Source organism: Plectropomus leopardus, chromosome 3, assembly GCF_008729295.1.
Source record: "Plectropomus leopardus isolate mb chromosome 3, YSFRI_Pleo_2.0, whole genome shotgun sequence".
NCBI lineage: Eukaryota > Metazoa > Chordata > Actinopteri > Perciformes > Serranidae > Plectropomus > Plectropomus leopardus.
The window spans coordinates 30,598,970-30,617,654 of record NC_056465.1 but is presented as its reverse complement, the minus strand read 5'-3'; the positions used below and the strand labels follow the sequence as shown (position 1 = coordinate 30,617,654).

General features: G+C 40.0%; 1 protein-coding gene across 4 annotated transcripts in view; it reads right to left on the bottom strand.

The window, feature by feature from the left end:
* Positions 1–18,685, bottom strand: part of suco (SUN domain containing ossification factor) — a 55,378-nt gene that overhangs the window by 6,330 nt on the left and 30,363 nt on the right. For 2 of the 4 annotated variants that reach the window (XM_042482876.1, XM_042482892.1), the window contains exons 5-21: positions 18,538–18,672; positions 18,025–18,220; positions 16,233–16,344; positions 15,572–15,699; positions 15,392–15,459; positions 15,186–15,293; positions 13,493–13,598; positions 11,412–11,432; positions 11,048–11,103; positions 9,170–9,261; positions 8,714–8,779; positions 6,970–7,053; positions 4,531–4,615; positions 2,131–3,507; positions 1,567–1,654; positions 1,348–1,452; positions 88–242 (exon numbers count right to left, since the gene is read on the bottom strand). In XM_042482876.1, the coding sequence (XP_042338810.1) occupies positions 88–242; positions 1,348–1,452; positions 1,567–1,654; positions 2,131–3,507; positions 4,531–4,615; positions 6,970–7,053; positions 8,714–8,779; positions 9,170–9,261; positions 11,048–11,103; positions 11,412–11,432; positions 13,493–13,598; positions 15,186–15,293; positions 15,392–15,459; positions 15,572–15,699; positions 16,233–16,344; positions 18,025–18,220; positions 18,538–18,672 (2,982 nt within the window). The remainder of the gene's footprint in view (positions 1–87; positions 243–1,347; positions 1,453–1,566; positions 1,655–2,130; positions 3,508–4,530; positions 4,616–6,969; positions 7,054–8,713; positions 8,780–9,169; positions 9,262–11,047; positions 11,104–11,411; positions 11,433–13,492; positions 13,599–15,185; positions 15,294–15,391; positions 15,460–15,571; positions 15,700–16,232; positions 16,345–18,024; positions 18,221–18,537; positions 18,673–18,685) is intronic. The other 2 variants (XM_042482881.1, XM_042482889.1) reach the window with 2 other exon arrangements.

The window sequence follows — 18,685 nt, the reverse complement described above, 5'->3', positions numbered from 1 at the left end:
CGCATTCTCATTGCATTAAAAAGTCAGATGTTAGCGAGTGTTAGTGGGTTTTTTGTACATTGGGAATGAGGCTTTGGTGGGACAAACCTCTTGGGGCTGGGGTAGTGGTTGCTTTTGGGAAGGGCAGCAGTGCTGGTGTTGGGGGCGGGAGAGGAGCTGCGACAGCACTGCAGACATAGCAAGAGGCCCAGAGTCAGACACAGAACCAGAGAGACCACCAGGTAGCTCTGACGGTCAGAAACCTGCAGAGAAAAAGAAAAACAGCGATCAGTGAAATGTTGCATGAAACTTTAAATCACATACAGTAAAAAACAAAACAATTTTGTATGTAGACATATTAGATTCTTCACACAGCATTGATTAATCCCCTAAAAACTACAGGCTTAGATGTAACTCTATGCCTTGGCCTCATTAAGTGCTCAGTGATCTATGAATATTCAATAGCCCTGCAGCTCGAGAGTACCTGCTCACCTCCAACTCTGATCATAAAACACACAGACCTCTGCTTGTAAATGGTAATAGATAACATGAGCCTTCAGCTTGACTACGTTGTCAAACAGCTAAGAACGTGGTGCTAATTTTAGATAAACCTTACTCCCAATCGCCAGCTCTGACATTCTTCTGTCTTTTAGATAATGTGGTGTATTTTTGGGGCTTTGAGGTATAAAATGTATAAATATATATATTTCTAATGCAGTTTAATCCTTGTGAGCACAAGATTTCCTCTTTTCAGAGGCAGCAGAAAAGGAGGTTTTCTCAAACAAAACATGACTGAACAATGGCGTGACTGTATGCTCTCAGTTAAGGTCAGCAGGGCAACCTTTGAAGTCAGCCACTGAGCACGAAAAGTTAAACTTTTTGAAGTGTCGACGACAGAAAAGAGCCAATTCTGGGATTGATCTATTTGGGACTACTGAACTGTGTGTTGTACATGGTCTCCAAATGTGTCTTTTTTTGTCTCTTGTCCCAGTTAACAGTTTGCTGGAGGCACTTCAAATATTAAAATAAGAGTCACATATTTGCCAAAATTAGTATAATTTGCCTATGTTCTTTTAGCTGTAACATTTTCAGTATTTCCCTGCTGAACTTAAGATATGTGCTGCACAGCCCCATTTCCATGTGGTCTGCTAAATGTCAGTTTGACATCAAAGTGTTGCAGAGAATATTCCCCGCAGAAAACCATGCACGTTTCTAACTCTGGTGTGGTTTTGGCATGGGCAGAGCTTAAACTCTCACAACAAATACGACAAACAGACATGATTTCTGCACTGGTTGAAAAATGCTGTGAACCTGTAAGGACTATGTTCCGTTATGCGGTCGTCAGTACAGTCGATACAGATACACTACCTCTCTCTGCAGCTGGCTGACTGTAGCGGTGAGGTTGAGCATCAGTTTGGTGACGTTCTCCAGCTGGCTCTGCAGGACCTGGATGGATTCTGTCTGCTTCTGGTCCTGAAAAGCACAAGTTTATCATCTGTCAGTCATTGCTATCAGACAAACACACATAACCACTTTCCATTTATGCTTAAACTTCTCTTGTGCATATTGCCTTCATGTGAAACTGACCTGCTCTTCTGCAATGCGGGAGGTGTTCTGCAGTTTGATGATGGTCTTATTGAACGCTCGCTGCATCTCCTCCATCTGCTTACGGTACCTGAGCATTACAAATACAAAAAACTTTTTAGGACTTTTTAATGCCACTTGTAGTGAAATCTAGGAGCATTTTTTCAACAAGCCAAAGTTGAGGATCAATTGCTTAATTTTGCCCAAATATTCATTGTAACATGAAACATAACTTTTTTGGTTATGTTCATTTGAGGGGAAATTGGCAGATTTTTTATATTTAAAATAATAGTAACTATAATAACAATTCTAATAATAATCAATAAATAAAATATGTTATCAGTTATTATTAAATTACTAAATCCAACTTCAGAAAAAAAATTATTTATTCTCATTTTCCATGTCTAAGCATTTTGAAGGCTTTTAAAGAACTTTTTTCAGACATTTGAACACTAATTAAGGCCTTAAAAAAAAGATTAATTAATTCAATGCCTTTTTAGACTTTTTAAGGATCTGCTGGAAGCCTGAGGAAGTGCCATCTACGGCTCATTGTGTCCAGTGGTTTACCTCTGGCTGAGCTCCTCCAGGTATCTGCTGGACAGACTCATGTTCATCTCCAGGGCTTTTATCCTGTTGTTCAGCCTCATGAACACGCTCTCCTTCTGGCTGGAGCCGTGCACCGTCCCCCCATTCAATAACATGCCGTTCCCTGTCATTGCTCCGCCATTATAATCTCCTCCGTTCTGCAGCTCTGCATAGAAGTCTGTAGCTGTCCGGTGGACATTGCCATTCCCATTAGAGCTCAACAGGTCCTCATCCACTGAGTCCTCCACTCGGTGAGGCTCTCCAGTCTGTGTGAGCGAGTCGCCTTGCTCCCCATGAGTCTGAGAAGTCTGGACATTGTGTCTCTGTGAGTCTGTTTCTGTGCCTGACTTCACTGTATCTGTGTCTGCGAGTGGGACAGGTGTTGGCAGCTCAGTGGGAGGGGGTATCAGGTCTTCAGGTCTTGATGCAGTGGGAAGAGGCTGAACGGGCTGCTCTTTGGGAACAGGGGGAACTACAACAGCAGTAGAAGGAGTCTCAGAGGCTATGGGCTGTGGGGGAGCGCTGACAGTAAGGGTGGGGGTGGCACTGCTGGCCTGCTGCGTCTCTGGGATAAAGACAGCTTGGAGGGGAGGAGTGGGGACAGAGTCCAGGGCTGCGTCTTTAATAGGAGGGAGCAGCCTCTCCTCGTGGGTGGGGGTAGGCAATGTCAGGGAACTCTGGATGTCTGAGAAACTGTGAGGGGGGATGGTGGAGGTTCTGCTCGGCTCAAGGAGGATGTTGAGCTCTGGAGTGTGTGTTTCAGGAGTGTGAGTGTTTGATTGTGTGGCGTGTGCCTCAGTCAAGACTTTCCCCTCTTTTTGGCTGTTAATGGGAGCCTCAGGCTCCGGAGCTTTTTCTGTGAGGGGCAGATCTTCTTTGAGAGGCGTGGGGACAGGGGCAGGGATCAGTGGAGGCGTGTGTGTGAGGGGAGGGGTGTTCGTGTTAGGTTGTGTCTGTGTTTGGGTGCTCAGCTGCCTCCGCTTGAGGCTGCGGAGTCTCTCCTTGGCCAGCCTGGCGGAGCACCAGCGATGGAGCAGCTCTGGCAGGGTGGCCATGCAAGACAGAGACAGAGAGGATAAGGAGGAGAAAGGACAGTAAGTCTGGCTCTCCCACTGGTTCCTGTCTGCCTCCCTCCTCGACGACTCCTCAGTCTTCTCTTCTTCCTCCTCCACCTCCTCCTCCATCAGGGTGACAGTAGACTGCCTGGGCTCTTCATCCTCCTCCTCCTCTACCAGAGTGACAATCTGTCTGTCCTCCTGTCCTCCTGAGTCTGGTAACGTGGGGGAAGGTGTGGGAGAGTCACTGGAGACATTAGAGTCCTTCAGGGTTTCAGGGTGTTCTGGGCCTGTGTGCTCCAGCCTGTAGCAAAGACACAGATACAAATTTAGAAGCGTATTGACAGAGCTTTCGTGCTTTTTGGAGGACTATAGAAGAAAAATGATCCTGCTTACTAACAGACTACGTTACATGTGCAAAATATTCCACTTTTTGACCTTATTCCAAAAACGACAATATTCCTAATAAGCTGGTTACCTTGCTAATGCACTTATTTTTATTTGGTAAATATAAAAATATCTGTCTTGGTATATGACATATAATAAAGTTTTTTTTTATTGTGAATAGTGTGTAATAGTAGAATATGCTAATGTTATGTTCATATGTACAGTACGTATTATTCATTTCTATAGAATACAGGCTAAGCTGTGTACCACAGCTATGGTGCTTTAAGGTAATTTAGTGCGCTTGACAAATTAGGATATGATGACATTGTGCTTGAAGATGATGAGAAGTCTGTGCAGGTGTAGTTTCTTGTGAAACTCCCCTTGTTTCAGTTATTTAAACACTTGGAAGAGCTAGATTGTATAATAGATATCTAAAGCATTGCAATTTCATTTTGTTTTTGTTTTGAATTTGCACAATGCTATGCTATGGTTTTTTTTACGTTATAGGTTTTTTGGGGAGTTTTTCCATCGTCGATTGGAGGGTCTAAGGACAGAGGGACGATGTATACTGTAAAGCCCTCTCAGCCAAATTGTGATTTGTGATAATAGATAGACAGATTTTTGTCATTGTATAATAAAATACAGCAACATGTTGTTTGGCAGTTTCAACCAAGTAGCAGCAATAAAAGAGTCTATTAATATACATATATACACATAAATAATAAATTGGCTTTACAAATAATACTGACTTGACTTGACTACTTGAACCCATTTGCAATGATACAGTAACAATGTACGAAGAATAAATTAAAAGTGAATGCTTTTTCAAAATAAAAATATAAATATAAAAAAAGAAATAAGCAAATATTCATGTATGTATAAAAGTAGCCTTATATATCACTTTACATTCATTATGATTTATTTTAATAACTGGTCTTACACAGCAGAGTCCTGAGGTGTTTCAGCTGGTTTAGGTGTATCTTCTGTGCTCCCCTTCTTTTCATCACCTTCTGTTGTTGTATTACCTAGAATTTAGAAAAAACACCACAATCAACAAACACATAACATAACTTTGATAACACTTGGTGACTTGTTTGTGAGTGCACAGAAACGTATGACTTGGCAGCGGCAGGTTTCTCCCCAGTCCTATGCGACTGCAGGAGGCACAGTGTTGAACAGAGACTCTTTTTGCTGCACAGCCTATTTGGCAAGCCCATGTTTGGAAAAGTCAGAAATACTGTGAACCAGTCTAGTCCAGTTAGAACCGATCTGTCTCCTACACTCTCTCCTTTCTACTTACTCTGCGGGTGTGAATAAAATTTCGAACTGGAACTGTAAAAGAGTTTCTCCAGTGACAATAAGGCTGACTTTGTGAACTCCCATTTCAATCAAGTAAACTCATTTTTGTGACAGTTCATAACAAACAAATTACATAACTCCTTCTGGAGCATTCGAGCGCTTTTACAAAGCTGGTTTTCCCGGAAAAGTCTTGTTTTAGTTTCAGAGAAAAACGCAAATGCAAAAAGAAATTGTATGAGAGCATAAACAAAAATAAACTGGCTAAAATCTGTGTGCCAGACGGAGTTTTCCCTTTAACTCAGTGTCCCAGTGGAAAAGCTGAGTAAGCAAGTCGTTTCGATGTAACTCTCTATGGGGGGAACAGGGCAGGGAGCAGGCTTGGCGTCACAGACCCCCCTCAGTCTTAATTCATCTATGCGTCTCTGCCAAGAAGCAAAACACAGATAGCCAAAGTTCTGCTGAAATGCTGCTGCGGACCTCCTGCCAACAGCCAAATAAACATCTGGTTCTCTCAGCTGAAATACACATGAACATTCAAGGCAATGCATATGCTTGCACTTTAGGGAAGAAAATAACGTGACCCAGTTTCAGAGGCACTTAATTTAAACAATATGTGGGGAGCCAGAGCATGCCGGCGGTTTGGGCTGAGAAAGGGAGAAATAGGGCAGCAGAACAGTGTGAGTTTGAGCAGAGGGCTGTATAACAGTTTTCTGAGGAATGTGGAATAACTTGTGCTTTTTTTTCTAAAGCAAAATGTGAATTAACAGTGTTCTCATCTCACTTAGGACTGCTTGGCTTTCTGTTGCTGTATTGCTTTCTACATTTCCCATTTCTGCTTTTGCTTTGTTTGTCAAAGCACTTAGTAAACTGTTTTTAAAGGTGCTATATACATAGAGTTGTGTTCTGCAATATTCTCAAGAAAAGTATTGATGGAGTTGTGATAAATATGTGTCTCTTTTCGTGTTCATAAACACTGTATGGAGTGGTTGTTAGCCGTCCTTTTTAGTCATCACTTCTTTGGGAAACATGTTCACACATACACATTTCAGCACTACTCTTTTTTTGCTGATGCTATCTATATTTCCTGTTTTCTTGCAATGTTGGTCTATCTGTACATAAGTCACTGCTGCTTCTAGTATATTGCTTTTCATGTTTTTTTCCAATCATTGAACTTTTTTGTTTTTATTTTTGGCACTTTGGCCAAGGGACTACAAATGAAAAATAGCCTCTTGGCTTTTTTTATACCATGTGTGTTCGTTATTTTGTAATGTACCTTAACAAATAAACTAAACTGAAACTGAATGTGACATACTGATGCTGTGTCCACAGAAGAAGCAGACACATTTCTTGCATCATTGATTATTGCCAAACTATGTTTCCATCCATTTTGATTGCACTTTCTCAGTATCCAGCCCATCAACAGTGCTCTAAAGGACAAGTCTCCAATGGCATTAAAACTGGATGGGTGACTCATGCTAAACAAACTTTACCATCGTAACCATCGATGGTTTTACATGGATAAACCAGTTTTAATTCTTTGACAAGGTGTGGTTGCTCGAAGAAAATACAAGCAAATGCATGTCAGTTATAATGTTGGGTCCTATTGCCTCTTAAACTATAAGTAAGCTTGTTACTGTGTACCGACATGTCTGAAATTTACAGTCTTGTAAATGGCCTGCAGAACAGCAGCCTTTTTATTTGTACAGCATCACTCCACCCATAAGAGACTTTTAAAATACACTTTCACATCGGATGTGGCAATACCTCCTCATACAAAGTATACTTAATTTCAGCTTTCACAGTAAAATCGTTTAGTCTGTACCATGCAAACAGGTCAATTTATTTCAAGTGCAGCATCCCTAAAACACAGACCACAATTGTATTATTTGCCATCTCACATTAGAATGATTCAGGTGGTAAGTCAGAAAAGTGGCCATTTCAAGAGAAGGATGTGGACATAGAGGCAGGATAGAAAGAAAAGGAAGCCCCAATGGTGCATGCCCACTATATGCGACAACACTCGACAAGCAATCCGCTCCCGTTCATTTCGTATATCCATGAGTGTATAATGGATGAGTACCTCCTGCTTCTGTTCCACCCTCCAGCTCTGGCTTGCCGCCCAGCACATTAGCCGCAATGTTGTTTACCATGTTTAGGATGGCATCTGAAAGGAAAAAAACAAACAAACACAATACTTTGAAATGCATGAGCTTCTTAGTAAATCAGCTGCCAGGCAGCAGCATGTGGCCAAACAGGGTATGAATAAAACCTCAGGTTCTGACATTTGCTTTGTTTTCCTCTTACTTTCCTCTCTGACACTGCTTTAACATTATTTTCCCTTACTTTTCTGACATGAACTTTTCTTTATAGCTTTTCATTCAGGCAGTTTCCCTGTCAGCCTGCCCAGCTGAAGAAAAAAATGATGCGTTTGTCTGCTTTTTTTCTTGGTTTTATGGTCGGAGCCCTGAAGGTTTGTGTTTGCAGCATTTGTGTGTGGTGGTGCACCGGTCCTCCCTTTGCTAAATCAGGAGACAGAGGGGCACCAGTGTGTTTGCGCATGTGAGTGGGGTTTTAGAAAAAGTCCAGTGGAAGCTGCAAATTTTCTGCAACCGAAACCTCAGTCTACAGTTCCCAGTCTGGGTTAAGATACTGAGAGTGTATTCAACTATGCCCTACAGGGAATGAGTCCATCTCTTAACCACACTGGAGTTTTTTTGGGTTGCTGCACTGACTGTATAGAATCCCATAAACTTGGAAAACTGTGCATACTGTATACTCTCATGATGAACAAAAACTGTATTAGGGTAATTCACCATACTATTTTAGTCAGCATTTTAGGATGTGAAGTCTCCAAACTACAAACTGCAACAATATGAGGAATGTTATGTAAAAAAGTTATATTTTATGTACATTTTTAAATAGCTAAAAAAATTATTTAATGTTGGTTTGGATATAAGGGGTAATGTTGCTTTTGTTAACTTAACTGACATACTTTGTACTTGTACTTAAGTACTTTTATACTCTAGTTCTTTTACCATACTTGAGTAAAACAGTACTTGTACTTGAGTACAATATTTTAATCCTCTTTCCAGCTCTGAAAAAAAGACTTCACACACAAACGAGGACTGAAGAGTAAATCATGCCTTTAGGTATGTTGACTCAGCAGGGAAACTTTAAATGTGAAAAGTTGATCTACAGAAGAATAAATATTAGAGAGCAATACAGAATGCCTCAGAGCCTAACTGCATTATATTTTTTATATTTTTATATTATAAATGGTTGTCTTCGTTCTGAATTTTGTGCTTTCCTTTACATAAAGAATTTTCCACCATAAATTACTGCATAAAAATGAAGAAACTTCAGCGTTTGATATTTAAAATTTCCTATAAGATACGTCTTTTTTGGCACTGGTCCAGTTTAATCAAATCTGTTGGCATTCAATAGCATGTTTTTTTTTAAATGATTTGACACTGAGTAATAATCACCATTCATTTTCAGGGATAACAATTGGCCTACATTTTAATTGAGGTGGTGGCAGTATCGGGAGGCAGTAATGGACCTGTATAATGGATAGTGGAGGCTGGCCCAAAAAAAGGTTGAGAAGGGCTGCTCCAGGCTTTCTCAAATCCTGATTAATGTTTTGTGGTTTAATGTTAATGCCAAAATTATCCTTTTCCAGTTATCTAATGATAATAATGCAAACCCAAAACATAAAATGGATCTGGAATAAACTGTTGATATCAAACATATTGCTGTAGCTTATTTGCTATGAATCAGTTTTTGTTAATGTGTGTGTGTGCGTGTGTGTGTGTGTGTGTACATACTGGTTGCTGAGCCAAGCAGGTCCTTAGAGGCCTTGTCCTCTGATGGTTGGTAGCCAGGGGGATAGTCTAAAGACAAGGATATAAAGCAGGTTATATCTTGAAAAATGCATAACATCAACATTAATCAGTGAATAAAGTTTTTATGTGCTTTTATGGAACTACATTAAAATATCACAAAACACTGCAAGAACTGAAGAGTCGATAAAGAAAACTCTGCTACAAAAGGCCCGCTGATATTAATGGTTAACTCCAACTCAAGTTACTTGGTGACTACGTTGGAGAGCAAGAATGTAATTTGACTCTCCTCTCAGGGTCTTTTGTAGTCAAGAGATTTGCAGCGCTTGGATTGTTCTGCCAGGTGACGTGCAACAAAATGCAAAAGATGTTGAAAGAGAAGCTGGACAGGATATCTTCAAACAGTTTTCATTCAAAAGACATAACAGCTTGTCATCTTACCATAGTCTTCATCCAGATACTCCAGTCTCTCTGATGGGTACTGGGAATCTGCTATCTCCTCATATTCCTCCACCATACTGGTACCAAACACCCTACACAAAACACAAACCTACGGTGTTACATAAACAAAGAAACCTACAGAGAAAGTTAAAGGTTGTTATTACTAAACAGAGGAGGTGGCAAAAATATTTTTAGATAAAGGCAGCTTTTGAAAACATGCTGCTCAGAACAGATTTTAAGAGAAGTATTGTGAAAATGGTGATCACACGTAACTTTAGCGTTTAAAGTTTTACAGTCTCTTTAAAACCCCAGCCCCTCATGACCTTGTTGATGTATGACAGACGTGTAGGTACACGTGCCTTTGTGTGTGTGTGAGATAAACTGTTTCAACAAGAAAGGGCTTTAACTTAAAAAGTAAATCTTATATGTGAAAAGGTGAAACACACTGACTAGTAACGTGTAGCAATACCAATAACCATATTCTGAATGAGCACATAAAGAAAACAATCACGATGAGAAGAGGATAATCAAAAGATCAACATTTCTAATAGTAAACATACAGTATTCTTCCTGGAAATAGGGTACAATTAAGTGTGAGCTGATAAACTCGAGTCATTCTTCAAGATAAAAAACAAAACACTGTGTTCAGTACATTTTTCATCAGCGTGAAATCAAAACGGCTGGTTTGTTGGTTCAGGCTGAATAACGCAGTGTGTTGTTATGAATACAGATGAGTACAACTTCCTGTCATCGATGAGTTTTTCTATTTCCCTAAGAGGAAATGGTAATAACCTTAAAATCCCCCTCTACGCAGTAAGATATTTTTTCTTTGTTTATGTTCCTTAAAATGACCGACCTTTTATACTGAATTGTATCTGTGCAAAGAGATGTATTCACATTCCTCTACTGAAGGGGCCGATGTCTGCGCACTTCCCTAAAATCTTGGATGCAAATGTACATCTGGGTTTGAGTACATCTCTAATAGGAAAGCCAGTTGCTGTCTAATATGGGAAATGCATATTGACAGAACAGACTTTGAAACACCAACAAGAAACCTGACATTTCCAGCACAGAGAGAGTTAATATTTGCATGTATGTGTTCAAGGTCTGGCAAGTCAATGCGGACCCAGACCACACCTCGAATCATAAATAATCAATAAATTCTTAGTTTTGTAGAATATAGTCTATTTGGAGATCATCGCGGCGATCCTGGCCCAAGATTAAATCTGAAACGCAACCGTTTCCCTGTTTGACATCGGACAATGTTGACAGCCGTTCAGCGTATGATGCTTCATCATGTGTCAAGAGTTTTGTCATTTCGTTTTGTTCAAAGTTAGCAAGTTAGTTAAGGGCTAACGGGTTAGTTACAGGCATTCTTTCCTGCGTGCACGATAAAGTGAGACTTCGTGTTGTCTGTCAGTGTACATTACAACGCTCATGCAGTGAGGATGTCACTATTCGAATGTATGTATGTCAATGTATTTTGTCTCAGACTGCCTTTAAACTTGAATGAAAACTATATGAAAGTAATTTGTATATCATCGATTGTCGCTGACATTTTGCCTTAAATAGAAACCAGATTCGGACCTTTGAATATTAAGTTTGAGAACCCCTGGCAAAGTGAAAGTTTTGACAGCAGGCATGGTAAAATGTGCAGTTTTTGTATGTTTTTTTATTTAACAATATATGAATCATAGCAGACTATTTCCATAGACTTAAAAATGTGTCTGGTTAGGAACCTGAATGGCTCATTCAAGGGAAATCTTCAGTGAAACTGTGCATCAAGAATTATTTAATACCAATTTAGACACAGGAATTCAGAAATCCAGTAGATCTTAAAAAAGGAAGTGAACTGAGAAAAGCTTTTTACTATCTTACCTGATAAGACTGAGTGGACAGAAGTGTTCTGATCCAAAGTGGGAGAGAAGTTCAACCTGCGAGGATAATGGATAAACAATTAAACTGAAAATATTCTCCATAAAATTATCAATACCAAAAAACATAATGTGTGCCCACGCCACAAACCCATGACCCTCCATATATGTGTAAATTAAAACTAAAAGGTGCCAAGCGTCGATGATGTGGTTTATGTGCATGTTTTACTCGTTTAATATCTTTCACATGCATTAAAGATGATGCTCTGCCAAAGCTCACCCACATTACACATTACAGTGTATCACCATTAAAAAGAGTATGTTTAACAGTGCACCATAACCTCTGACGGAGAGAGAAGAGTGCTAACCTTTATGTACTTGATGAACATCTGATGCGAGACAGGAGAAGGACAGCAAGAGAGAGAAATAAAACAAAGAAAAAGAAATAAGTAAAGACTGATTCAAGCTACTAGCAAGTCAAGCATTTGCTTACAGCCTTCATTTCTCATAAGACAAACACGCTGCTGCTGCTGCTGCTACAAACACTCGATCATTGTTCTGTAACAGCCCACAGGCAAGACACTACAAAGAGGTTTCTAACAAGCAGTTAAAAGGAAGCACAAGCGAGATACAGGGACAGACAGACAAGCTCAGGACAGATGTTACAGGACATAACAGTTCCTAGCTGCTTAGATCAGAGTTTTGACCGAAGCAAATATCTTGAAACTTTCTAAATAAAAATCAGTTTACGTAATAAAAGTACAATTATTTCATAATAGAGCACATGAGTCACAGTAAGCACCCACACACACACACACACAACACCTCCACTCGCCACATAAAAAGGGTAATCATCCGAGCATTAATCAACCTTTTAAAAAATCTGCACAGTGAATAATTAGTAAACAGAACCAAGGGTAGAAAAGTGAGGGGGAGAGACAGCTCAGAAAAGCACAGATACTTACTATCAACACTTATTTCTAGGTGATATTTGGGGGTGGAAATAACTAGGCATCTCACAATACAATAAGATTCAGATGGCTACGATGAGATTATAACACAATTATCAATGCATCTTGATGCAACAGGAAGCATAAAATTATTACAGGCGATCATACTGTCGTGAAAAGACCGATTATTGACTTCTCTGCATTTATAAACAATCTGTGCGTTCCAGTACCCACATCACCATACTATTTAGTGTGCCAGAAAACGTTTTTGTATGTCATAGTTTTTAGTATTTCTTTTTTTAATTATTTTTTGGGGGGAAAGGTGGAAGAGAGAAGGGGAATGATGCACAGCTAAGGGTCACAGACTTGAACACGGGCAGCAAGAAGCCTCAGCCATATGGGACGCACTCTTCACCAGGTGAGCTAGAGTTTGAACCATTTTTAGGGCTCCAAATATAATATGCAAAAAACACCAGTCCAACTGCGTTTGGTCGCATTTTGCAGTGTGCATGCTCTTCTGGCTATTCTGACCCACACTCCTCAAGTGACTGATAACCAGTTAAATGATAAAAATAGAAAATATTCATTGTTTGGGTGAACAAAATAATCATAAAGAATACAAACAACAAATGAATATAACTATGAAAATAACAATGACAGATAAATGCAAATATAATTTCACAACAACAGCAGAGCTCTCCGAGTTGGCCTCTGTCTCTGGCGAGCTCAGTGAATAGTGTTTTGTGTTTTTTCTTCAAGGTAACGGATTTACGAGCAGAAAGGTGAAAGTTCAGGTCACAATGTTATGCTGTGTGTTCCGATTGTTAGCATACTGCAAGCAACAGTAAGTGCTTTGTAAGATCAGCTGCAGAACGTTCTAAAAGCAAAAATGTGAAAGTTAGATGCAGAACACAGCTTATATTTCAAGAGATGCATTTAAGAATTAACTTTTTTCCCCCCACACACCCTGGGTGAAATTGTGGATGGAGATGTATAGAGATGATATAATCAAACATTTAAAAGTTTAAATTAAGTGATTTGAGCTTAAGGAAAACAAATAATCTTTTTAAGTTACACGCTGATGATTTAATGTCCTGTTCTTTCAGCATTTGCACAAACTGCAACAATTTTGGACCAACTTGGCCCAATGAGTTGAGACACCGAAATCTCAAACATAATCCGCCCAATTATATTTGGGCGGACATGTATCTGCCCTTTAGTTTCTACAAGTGAAACTGTGTGTCATGGACACACACCCTCACAGTCACTCGAGGGAGGGGTTACAGACAGCGCTGATGGCACGGCTAACGTACCATGAAGTCATAAGATGGTGCTTGAGCTTAAAATACAGCTTTAACCCATGTGTATGAATGTGTCTGTGTGTACATTCATTGACTGAGAGCTGTCGTACACTACTAAGACACAATAAGTGAATTGTTTACTGTTTCTCTCCTTGGAGACATTAGTGTGCTGTGGAAGGAGGAAGAAAAAAACAGTACCTTCACATATTTAGCATAAAGCTGCTCATCCAGTGGGAAGCTCTGGACTATACGCTCATCACGGGCATGAAAAGTACCGAGCTTTACCCACTTGTTGGTGGGATATCTGCAGACAGAACAAGAAAAAAAGTAAGATGTGTGTCAGGGCTTCAGTGTATAGCAAACAAAATTTGGCATGTTCTCAAACACTGGGTGCAAATGCCACTGTGCTGCATGTGACTGTAGGTCTGTCCTTGCATGCCAGAGGGTGGAATTTATGAGTTGTGGTGCGACATGATGCTGGAAATAAATCATGATGGTGACACCCAAAACACAGACAACAACTCTGACAGCACTAAAGTTAGAGCTGATAATACAGGGGGGAGAAGATGATTTTAGGCAGTCCTGGTGCTGTGGTTGTTGTTGCTGTTTCAGGAGGAAACCAACCTACTAGTTTCATTATTATGCAAAATGAGTGACCCCTTTTACTGAAAGTCTTCTCCCACACATCATATCAAATAAGCAATTAGCAACCACAAAACATTTCATTTAGTGGCATTTATGTCATTATAAAAGAACTGAAATTTCCAAGTTCACAGGTGTTTTGCAATTTATATTCTGTAGAAATATTCTGACTTGGACATTAAATTAATCAGGCTAAGAAATAAGATAACTGTTTGATTCTGACTGATTCTGTTTTTGCTGAACTTGATGACCACTACATGTTTCTTTCTAAAGATGTTTTTCGACAAGAAGAACTTTTTCATAGTTCTAAAATCCCATATTTTCCTTGTGTCTTACCACAAAAACTAAGTATAATTGCATTTATTAGAACATCATTTTAAGCGACTTTGAAGCTTCTATTTCCAAGTAGACACTCTCGTAGCACGAGAGGAACCCTGAGTGACATACATGTTTGAGGGTTGGTTGAACACATCAGGGAAATGCAACACCGACAACCACCATTTTAAAAAACGATTAACCATATAAACAACAGCAACAACAAAGAACAGCTTAAAATTGTTAATATGGATTTAATAACTTTTTTAAATGCAAAATAATGGATCTGAAAATGTGATAAAGAAATGAAATTTATAGCAATTAACTATAGAAATTCAGCAATTATTCGCAATTTTAAAAATTAAATGTCTCTCTATCTAATCATCTATCTATAATCTTGTAATCCTGTTGTATATATTATAATTGTATAATGTTTGTCTGTTCTGCACGCACAACATCTTTTATACATCTGTCTGTCTTGGTAGAGGCATCCATCCACAACTGCTCTTCTGGAGGTTTCTTTAAATCTTTTTGCAGCAGGGCAGTTCTTCCTTGTAAGAATCAAGGATCTATGTACAGAGAGGGTTTCTAATGCTGTACAGTATGTAAAGCCCCTTGAGGCAAATTTTTTGATTCGTGATATTGGCCTTATAATTAAAAACTGAATTGACTTGAATCACAGGTATTGATGTACTGTTTTCTCCTGCTGTCCCTCAATAAAACAGGCCAATACATGCAGTAATTCTTCCTCCCTATTTACTCAAATGTTAAAAATGTGCAGACGACGATGTACAGCAAAAAACTGGACTGGAGGCCTTTGCATAAAGCAGCACAGTCCAACGCAGAGTCTTTTGTTTGCCACACACCCACCACACACCTTTGAGAACATGTAAATCAGTTTTAATAGTTGATAAGTGTAACTGTGTGAGTGTACCTGTCACTAATGGAAACCAAAAAGTCTTTTGGTGTCGATGAGAAGAGCTCGAAGTTAGCAATGTCCAGCTGCTTGACTTGAATTGGCTCACAGAGCTCGATCACAAACCTGGAGAGAGGTCAACAGAGAATATTTGTTAAAATATAAAACTCCTATGAAACTTTCAGAGCTTAAATCAGGCGGTAGTGTGTCGTCAGTGCACTCACCAGATTTTGTTGCTGCAGGGATTTAGCATGTAAAGATCCATATTCTCCATGAGAATAGCTGAAGTGCTCTGAATACGAGACAGCAGAATGAGAGAGTGAGCATAATAGTGCATGACAGTCTGCATCTTTAGCTGTGTGTGCGTTTGTGTGTAGAGGGGACAGAGGTGATGTGTGTTCAACCTTGGCCTCGCTGTTGGCAGAAAGTATCTTGGCACCGCACTCCACAGAGGCGTAGTTGTTTTTGAAGTTTTTCTGGACCTTTTTCGCTGGATGGGGGCTGCCACTGGTTGAGGTATGAAGAGATTGACCTGGACAGAGGGAGTTTTACATTAGGCCTGTCACAGACACTGGAAAATAAGTGTCGCCTGAGAGGAACAAGTGGAGGTTATGCAACACCAATAAACACACGCTCTACTGACCGCTGCACATGGCGTGCACAGGCAGAGAGAGAGAGAGAATAGAGAAGGAGATGGTGTGAGAGATAGACAAGAATCAAACAAGAGTAAGGAAGCAAAAGAGACATGACAGATGTAGACAATGACCATAAAACTAGTGGTAAGAAGGACAAAGAACCAATAACATGAGATGTAGATTAAACGTGACATGTGATGACCTCCTTTGTCTACGCAGGCAATGCTGCATACGTGCCTGGGCCTGTGTCACAAAGCGAGATTAACGTCATCAGGCTGCGTTTGACTTTCCAGCTTTGTAAGACCAAAAGCCTTAAAGCAAGCCTCTCTAAAGTGGAACGTAATGGGGCGTTGCACTCAGCTGTTCATGCGGCGTTTCCATTTTCGTTTCTGCGCATGTATCTGATCGTTTTAATAATTAATGCACTCACTCTTCTCCTTCTCCACCTCCATGACTTGTTTCTTCCACTCATCAAAGGTGGGGATGTCTTCTTTGCTGGGCACTGAGGGATCAGTCTCCCTGACGATACTGCCATCCCCTGTCTGAAACACAAAGACAGGTGTTATCACACACACAGGCCCATGGTGACAGCTGTACTTTGTTTATCACCAAAGCTACAATACCTTTATGTCCTAAAATGCTGATATCTTGGCATATAAGAGCACAGCACATTGCAAAGTAATTGAATATTACCAAATATTACAAAATATAACTAAAATGAATTGTATTCTGGCATCTGTGCTTTACTGTATGAATTGTGCGCTTTGACCAGTCACTAACACACACACACACGTGCAGTAGTCAGCTAGCCGCTGGCCACTCAAGCATTTTGATGCACTGAACTGTGAATAATGTTTTGATGGATTATATAAGCACCCTTTTGGACCTCACAAGCCAGTCTGATCCTAAAAATCCAACCAACTAAGACAGCCTCTTATGTAAACACCCCAACACGTTTGGCAGGAGGCGTAGCTTTCCAGCCACATACAGATTAGTCACCAGCTCTTGGCTCCAAAACCACAAAATAAAGTACATATACACAATGCACACAATCCCCTTGAAAAGAAGGAAAATCCCCAGATATATACGTCTTTCGTTATCCTTCGACTGTGAAAAAAACACCTGAGAGCAGGTTGAGTCAGCGTTCGTCACTTGAAACATTCAAAAGCTGCCCTTTGCAAGAACAGCTGAGCACACTGAATATTTATAACTTTCATGGCAATCTAGCCAGCAGTTGTGAGGACACGTTTTACTAAAAACGTGTTGACAAAGGACTGACTAAACAAAATGACAAACAGCATCCTAAGGGTACTGATCATGCTTTTATTCAGCTGCAGTGTTCTGCAGAACTGAGAAATGAAATTGTTCAGTTTATAAGTTTATGATTTATTATACATTTTTTAAGGCAAACATTTTACAGGATGGCTATTGTGTCCAGAGTGTTTACAGGCAGCAGAAACTTGAATTAATTGCTTTTTTAAACCATTTCATGATAATTTCAACCCACATTTAAGACAGATTTTAGGACAAACCATCGTTTTCCTAATCAAGCACTGCACATGTGTATAATGTTAAAAAATTAAAATATATATACTATGTGTCACCGCGCAGAGGTTTTATGTAGGAGTATGGCTGTTAGAGTGAGTAGGCTAATCTACATTTTGCCAACTGATAAGTAAAAGTATAAAGTAAGAACAGTATTAGGTTCAGCAGTAGGTTTAAAGATTTGTAAATTCACAAATGTGGACTTTAAGAGATGGATAAATGAAGTGAGATTAAGTGTTTGTGTCAGTTAAGACTTAAATTTAAATTTAGGACAATTTAATGACTTTTGAGGTTCAATATTTATAAATTTTTTTTTTTTTAATTTAAGACTTTTTAATGACCTGCAGACGCCCTGATGGTGTCACCTGAGCCATGTATGTTAGTTGTACCCTATTTAATAAAAAAAGGCAAAATACCCAGGAAGGTGACAGCTGGGGTTTTCCACCACCTGTCCATGTTTATGTCCGATTAAAATCAGTCAAATTTTCCATTATGATGCCTGCAGCACTGTAATGTCTCTGCTGCACATTCCTACTGAAAGGATCCACAAACTCTTCGCAGTTTGTACTCATAACTGCACCAGGATTCATAAGAACAGGGAAGTTGTGCCGTTATGTAGACCTCCACATTGTTCTGCTTACAAAGAAATCTCCAACTTTCAACCACATGCTGCTGACCTGCTGTTCTGTGTGGTGTTGAGAAGTGTTGCCCTCCTGGTCCAAATCAGACAGCCCGCCCTCCAGCGTCTGCCGCTGTTGTTGTTTTTGTTGTTGTTCCTGGTCCACATGGCCAGGAGTAGACTGGACCTCTGCTTCAGGACCAGAGCTGTGGCTCAGGTCTGTCCGCTGGTCCTCTATGCCAGCCTCGTCCACACTATAGCACAGGTGGAGAGGGGGGTGGGGGGATAAAAAAACAGGGTTGAGAACACATATAGTACTCAGCATTGTTCAACACACGATGCGAAGCATAAAAATAATTCCATAGTTCAACAATTTATTTGACAGAATTGACAGTCCTTGGTTGTGAGCAGGCAAAACGATGGAAAAAGGAAATTTAAAAAATAAAAAAAAGCATAAGTAAGTGGAGAGCAAGGCCAGCGGTCGACGGTTGAGCACAGCAGAGAGGTGTAGCTTGTACCTTGATTACCTGTCTCTGTGCTTTGATTGGCTTCCAGGGGGTTAGAAACTCACCTGAAGAGAGGCCTGCCAAAAGGGGAGTTTTCACAGGTTGCCAGTTCGGGGGGAATGACCCTGCACTGTGAATCAGAGTGCTCAGCAAAGACAAAGCTGTCTACTGGGAGTTCATCTCCTGCACTGGCAACCGCACTGAGGGAAAGAA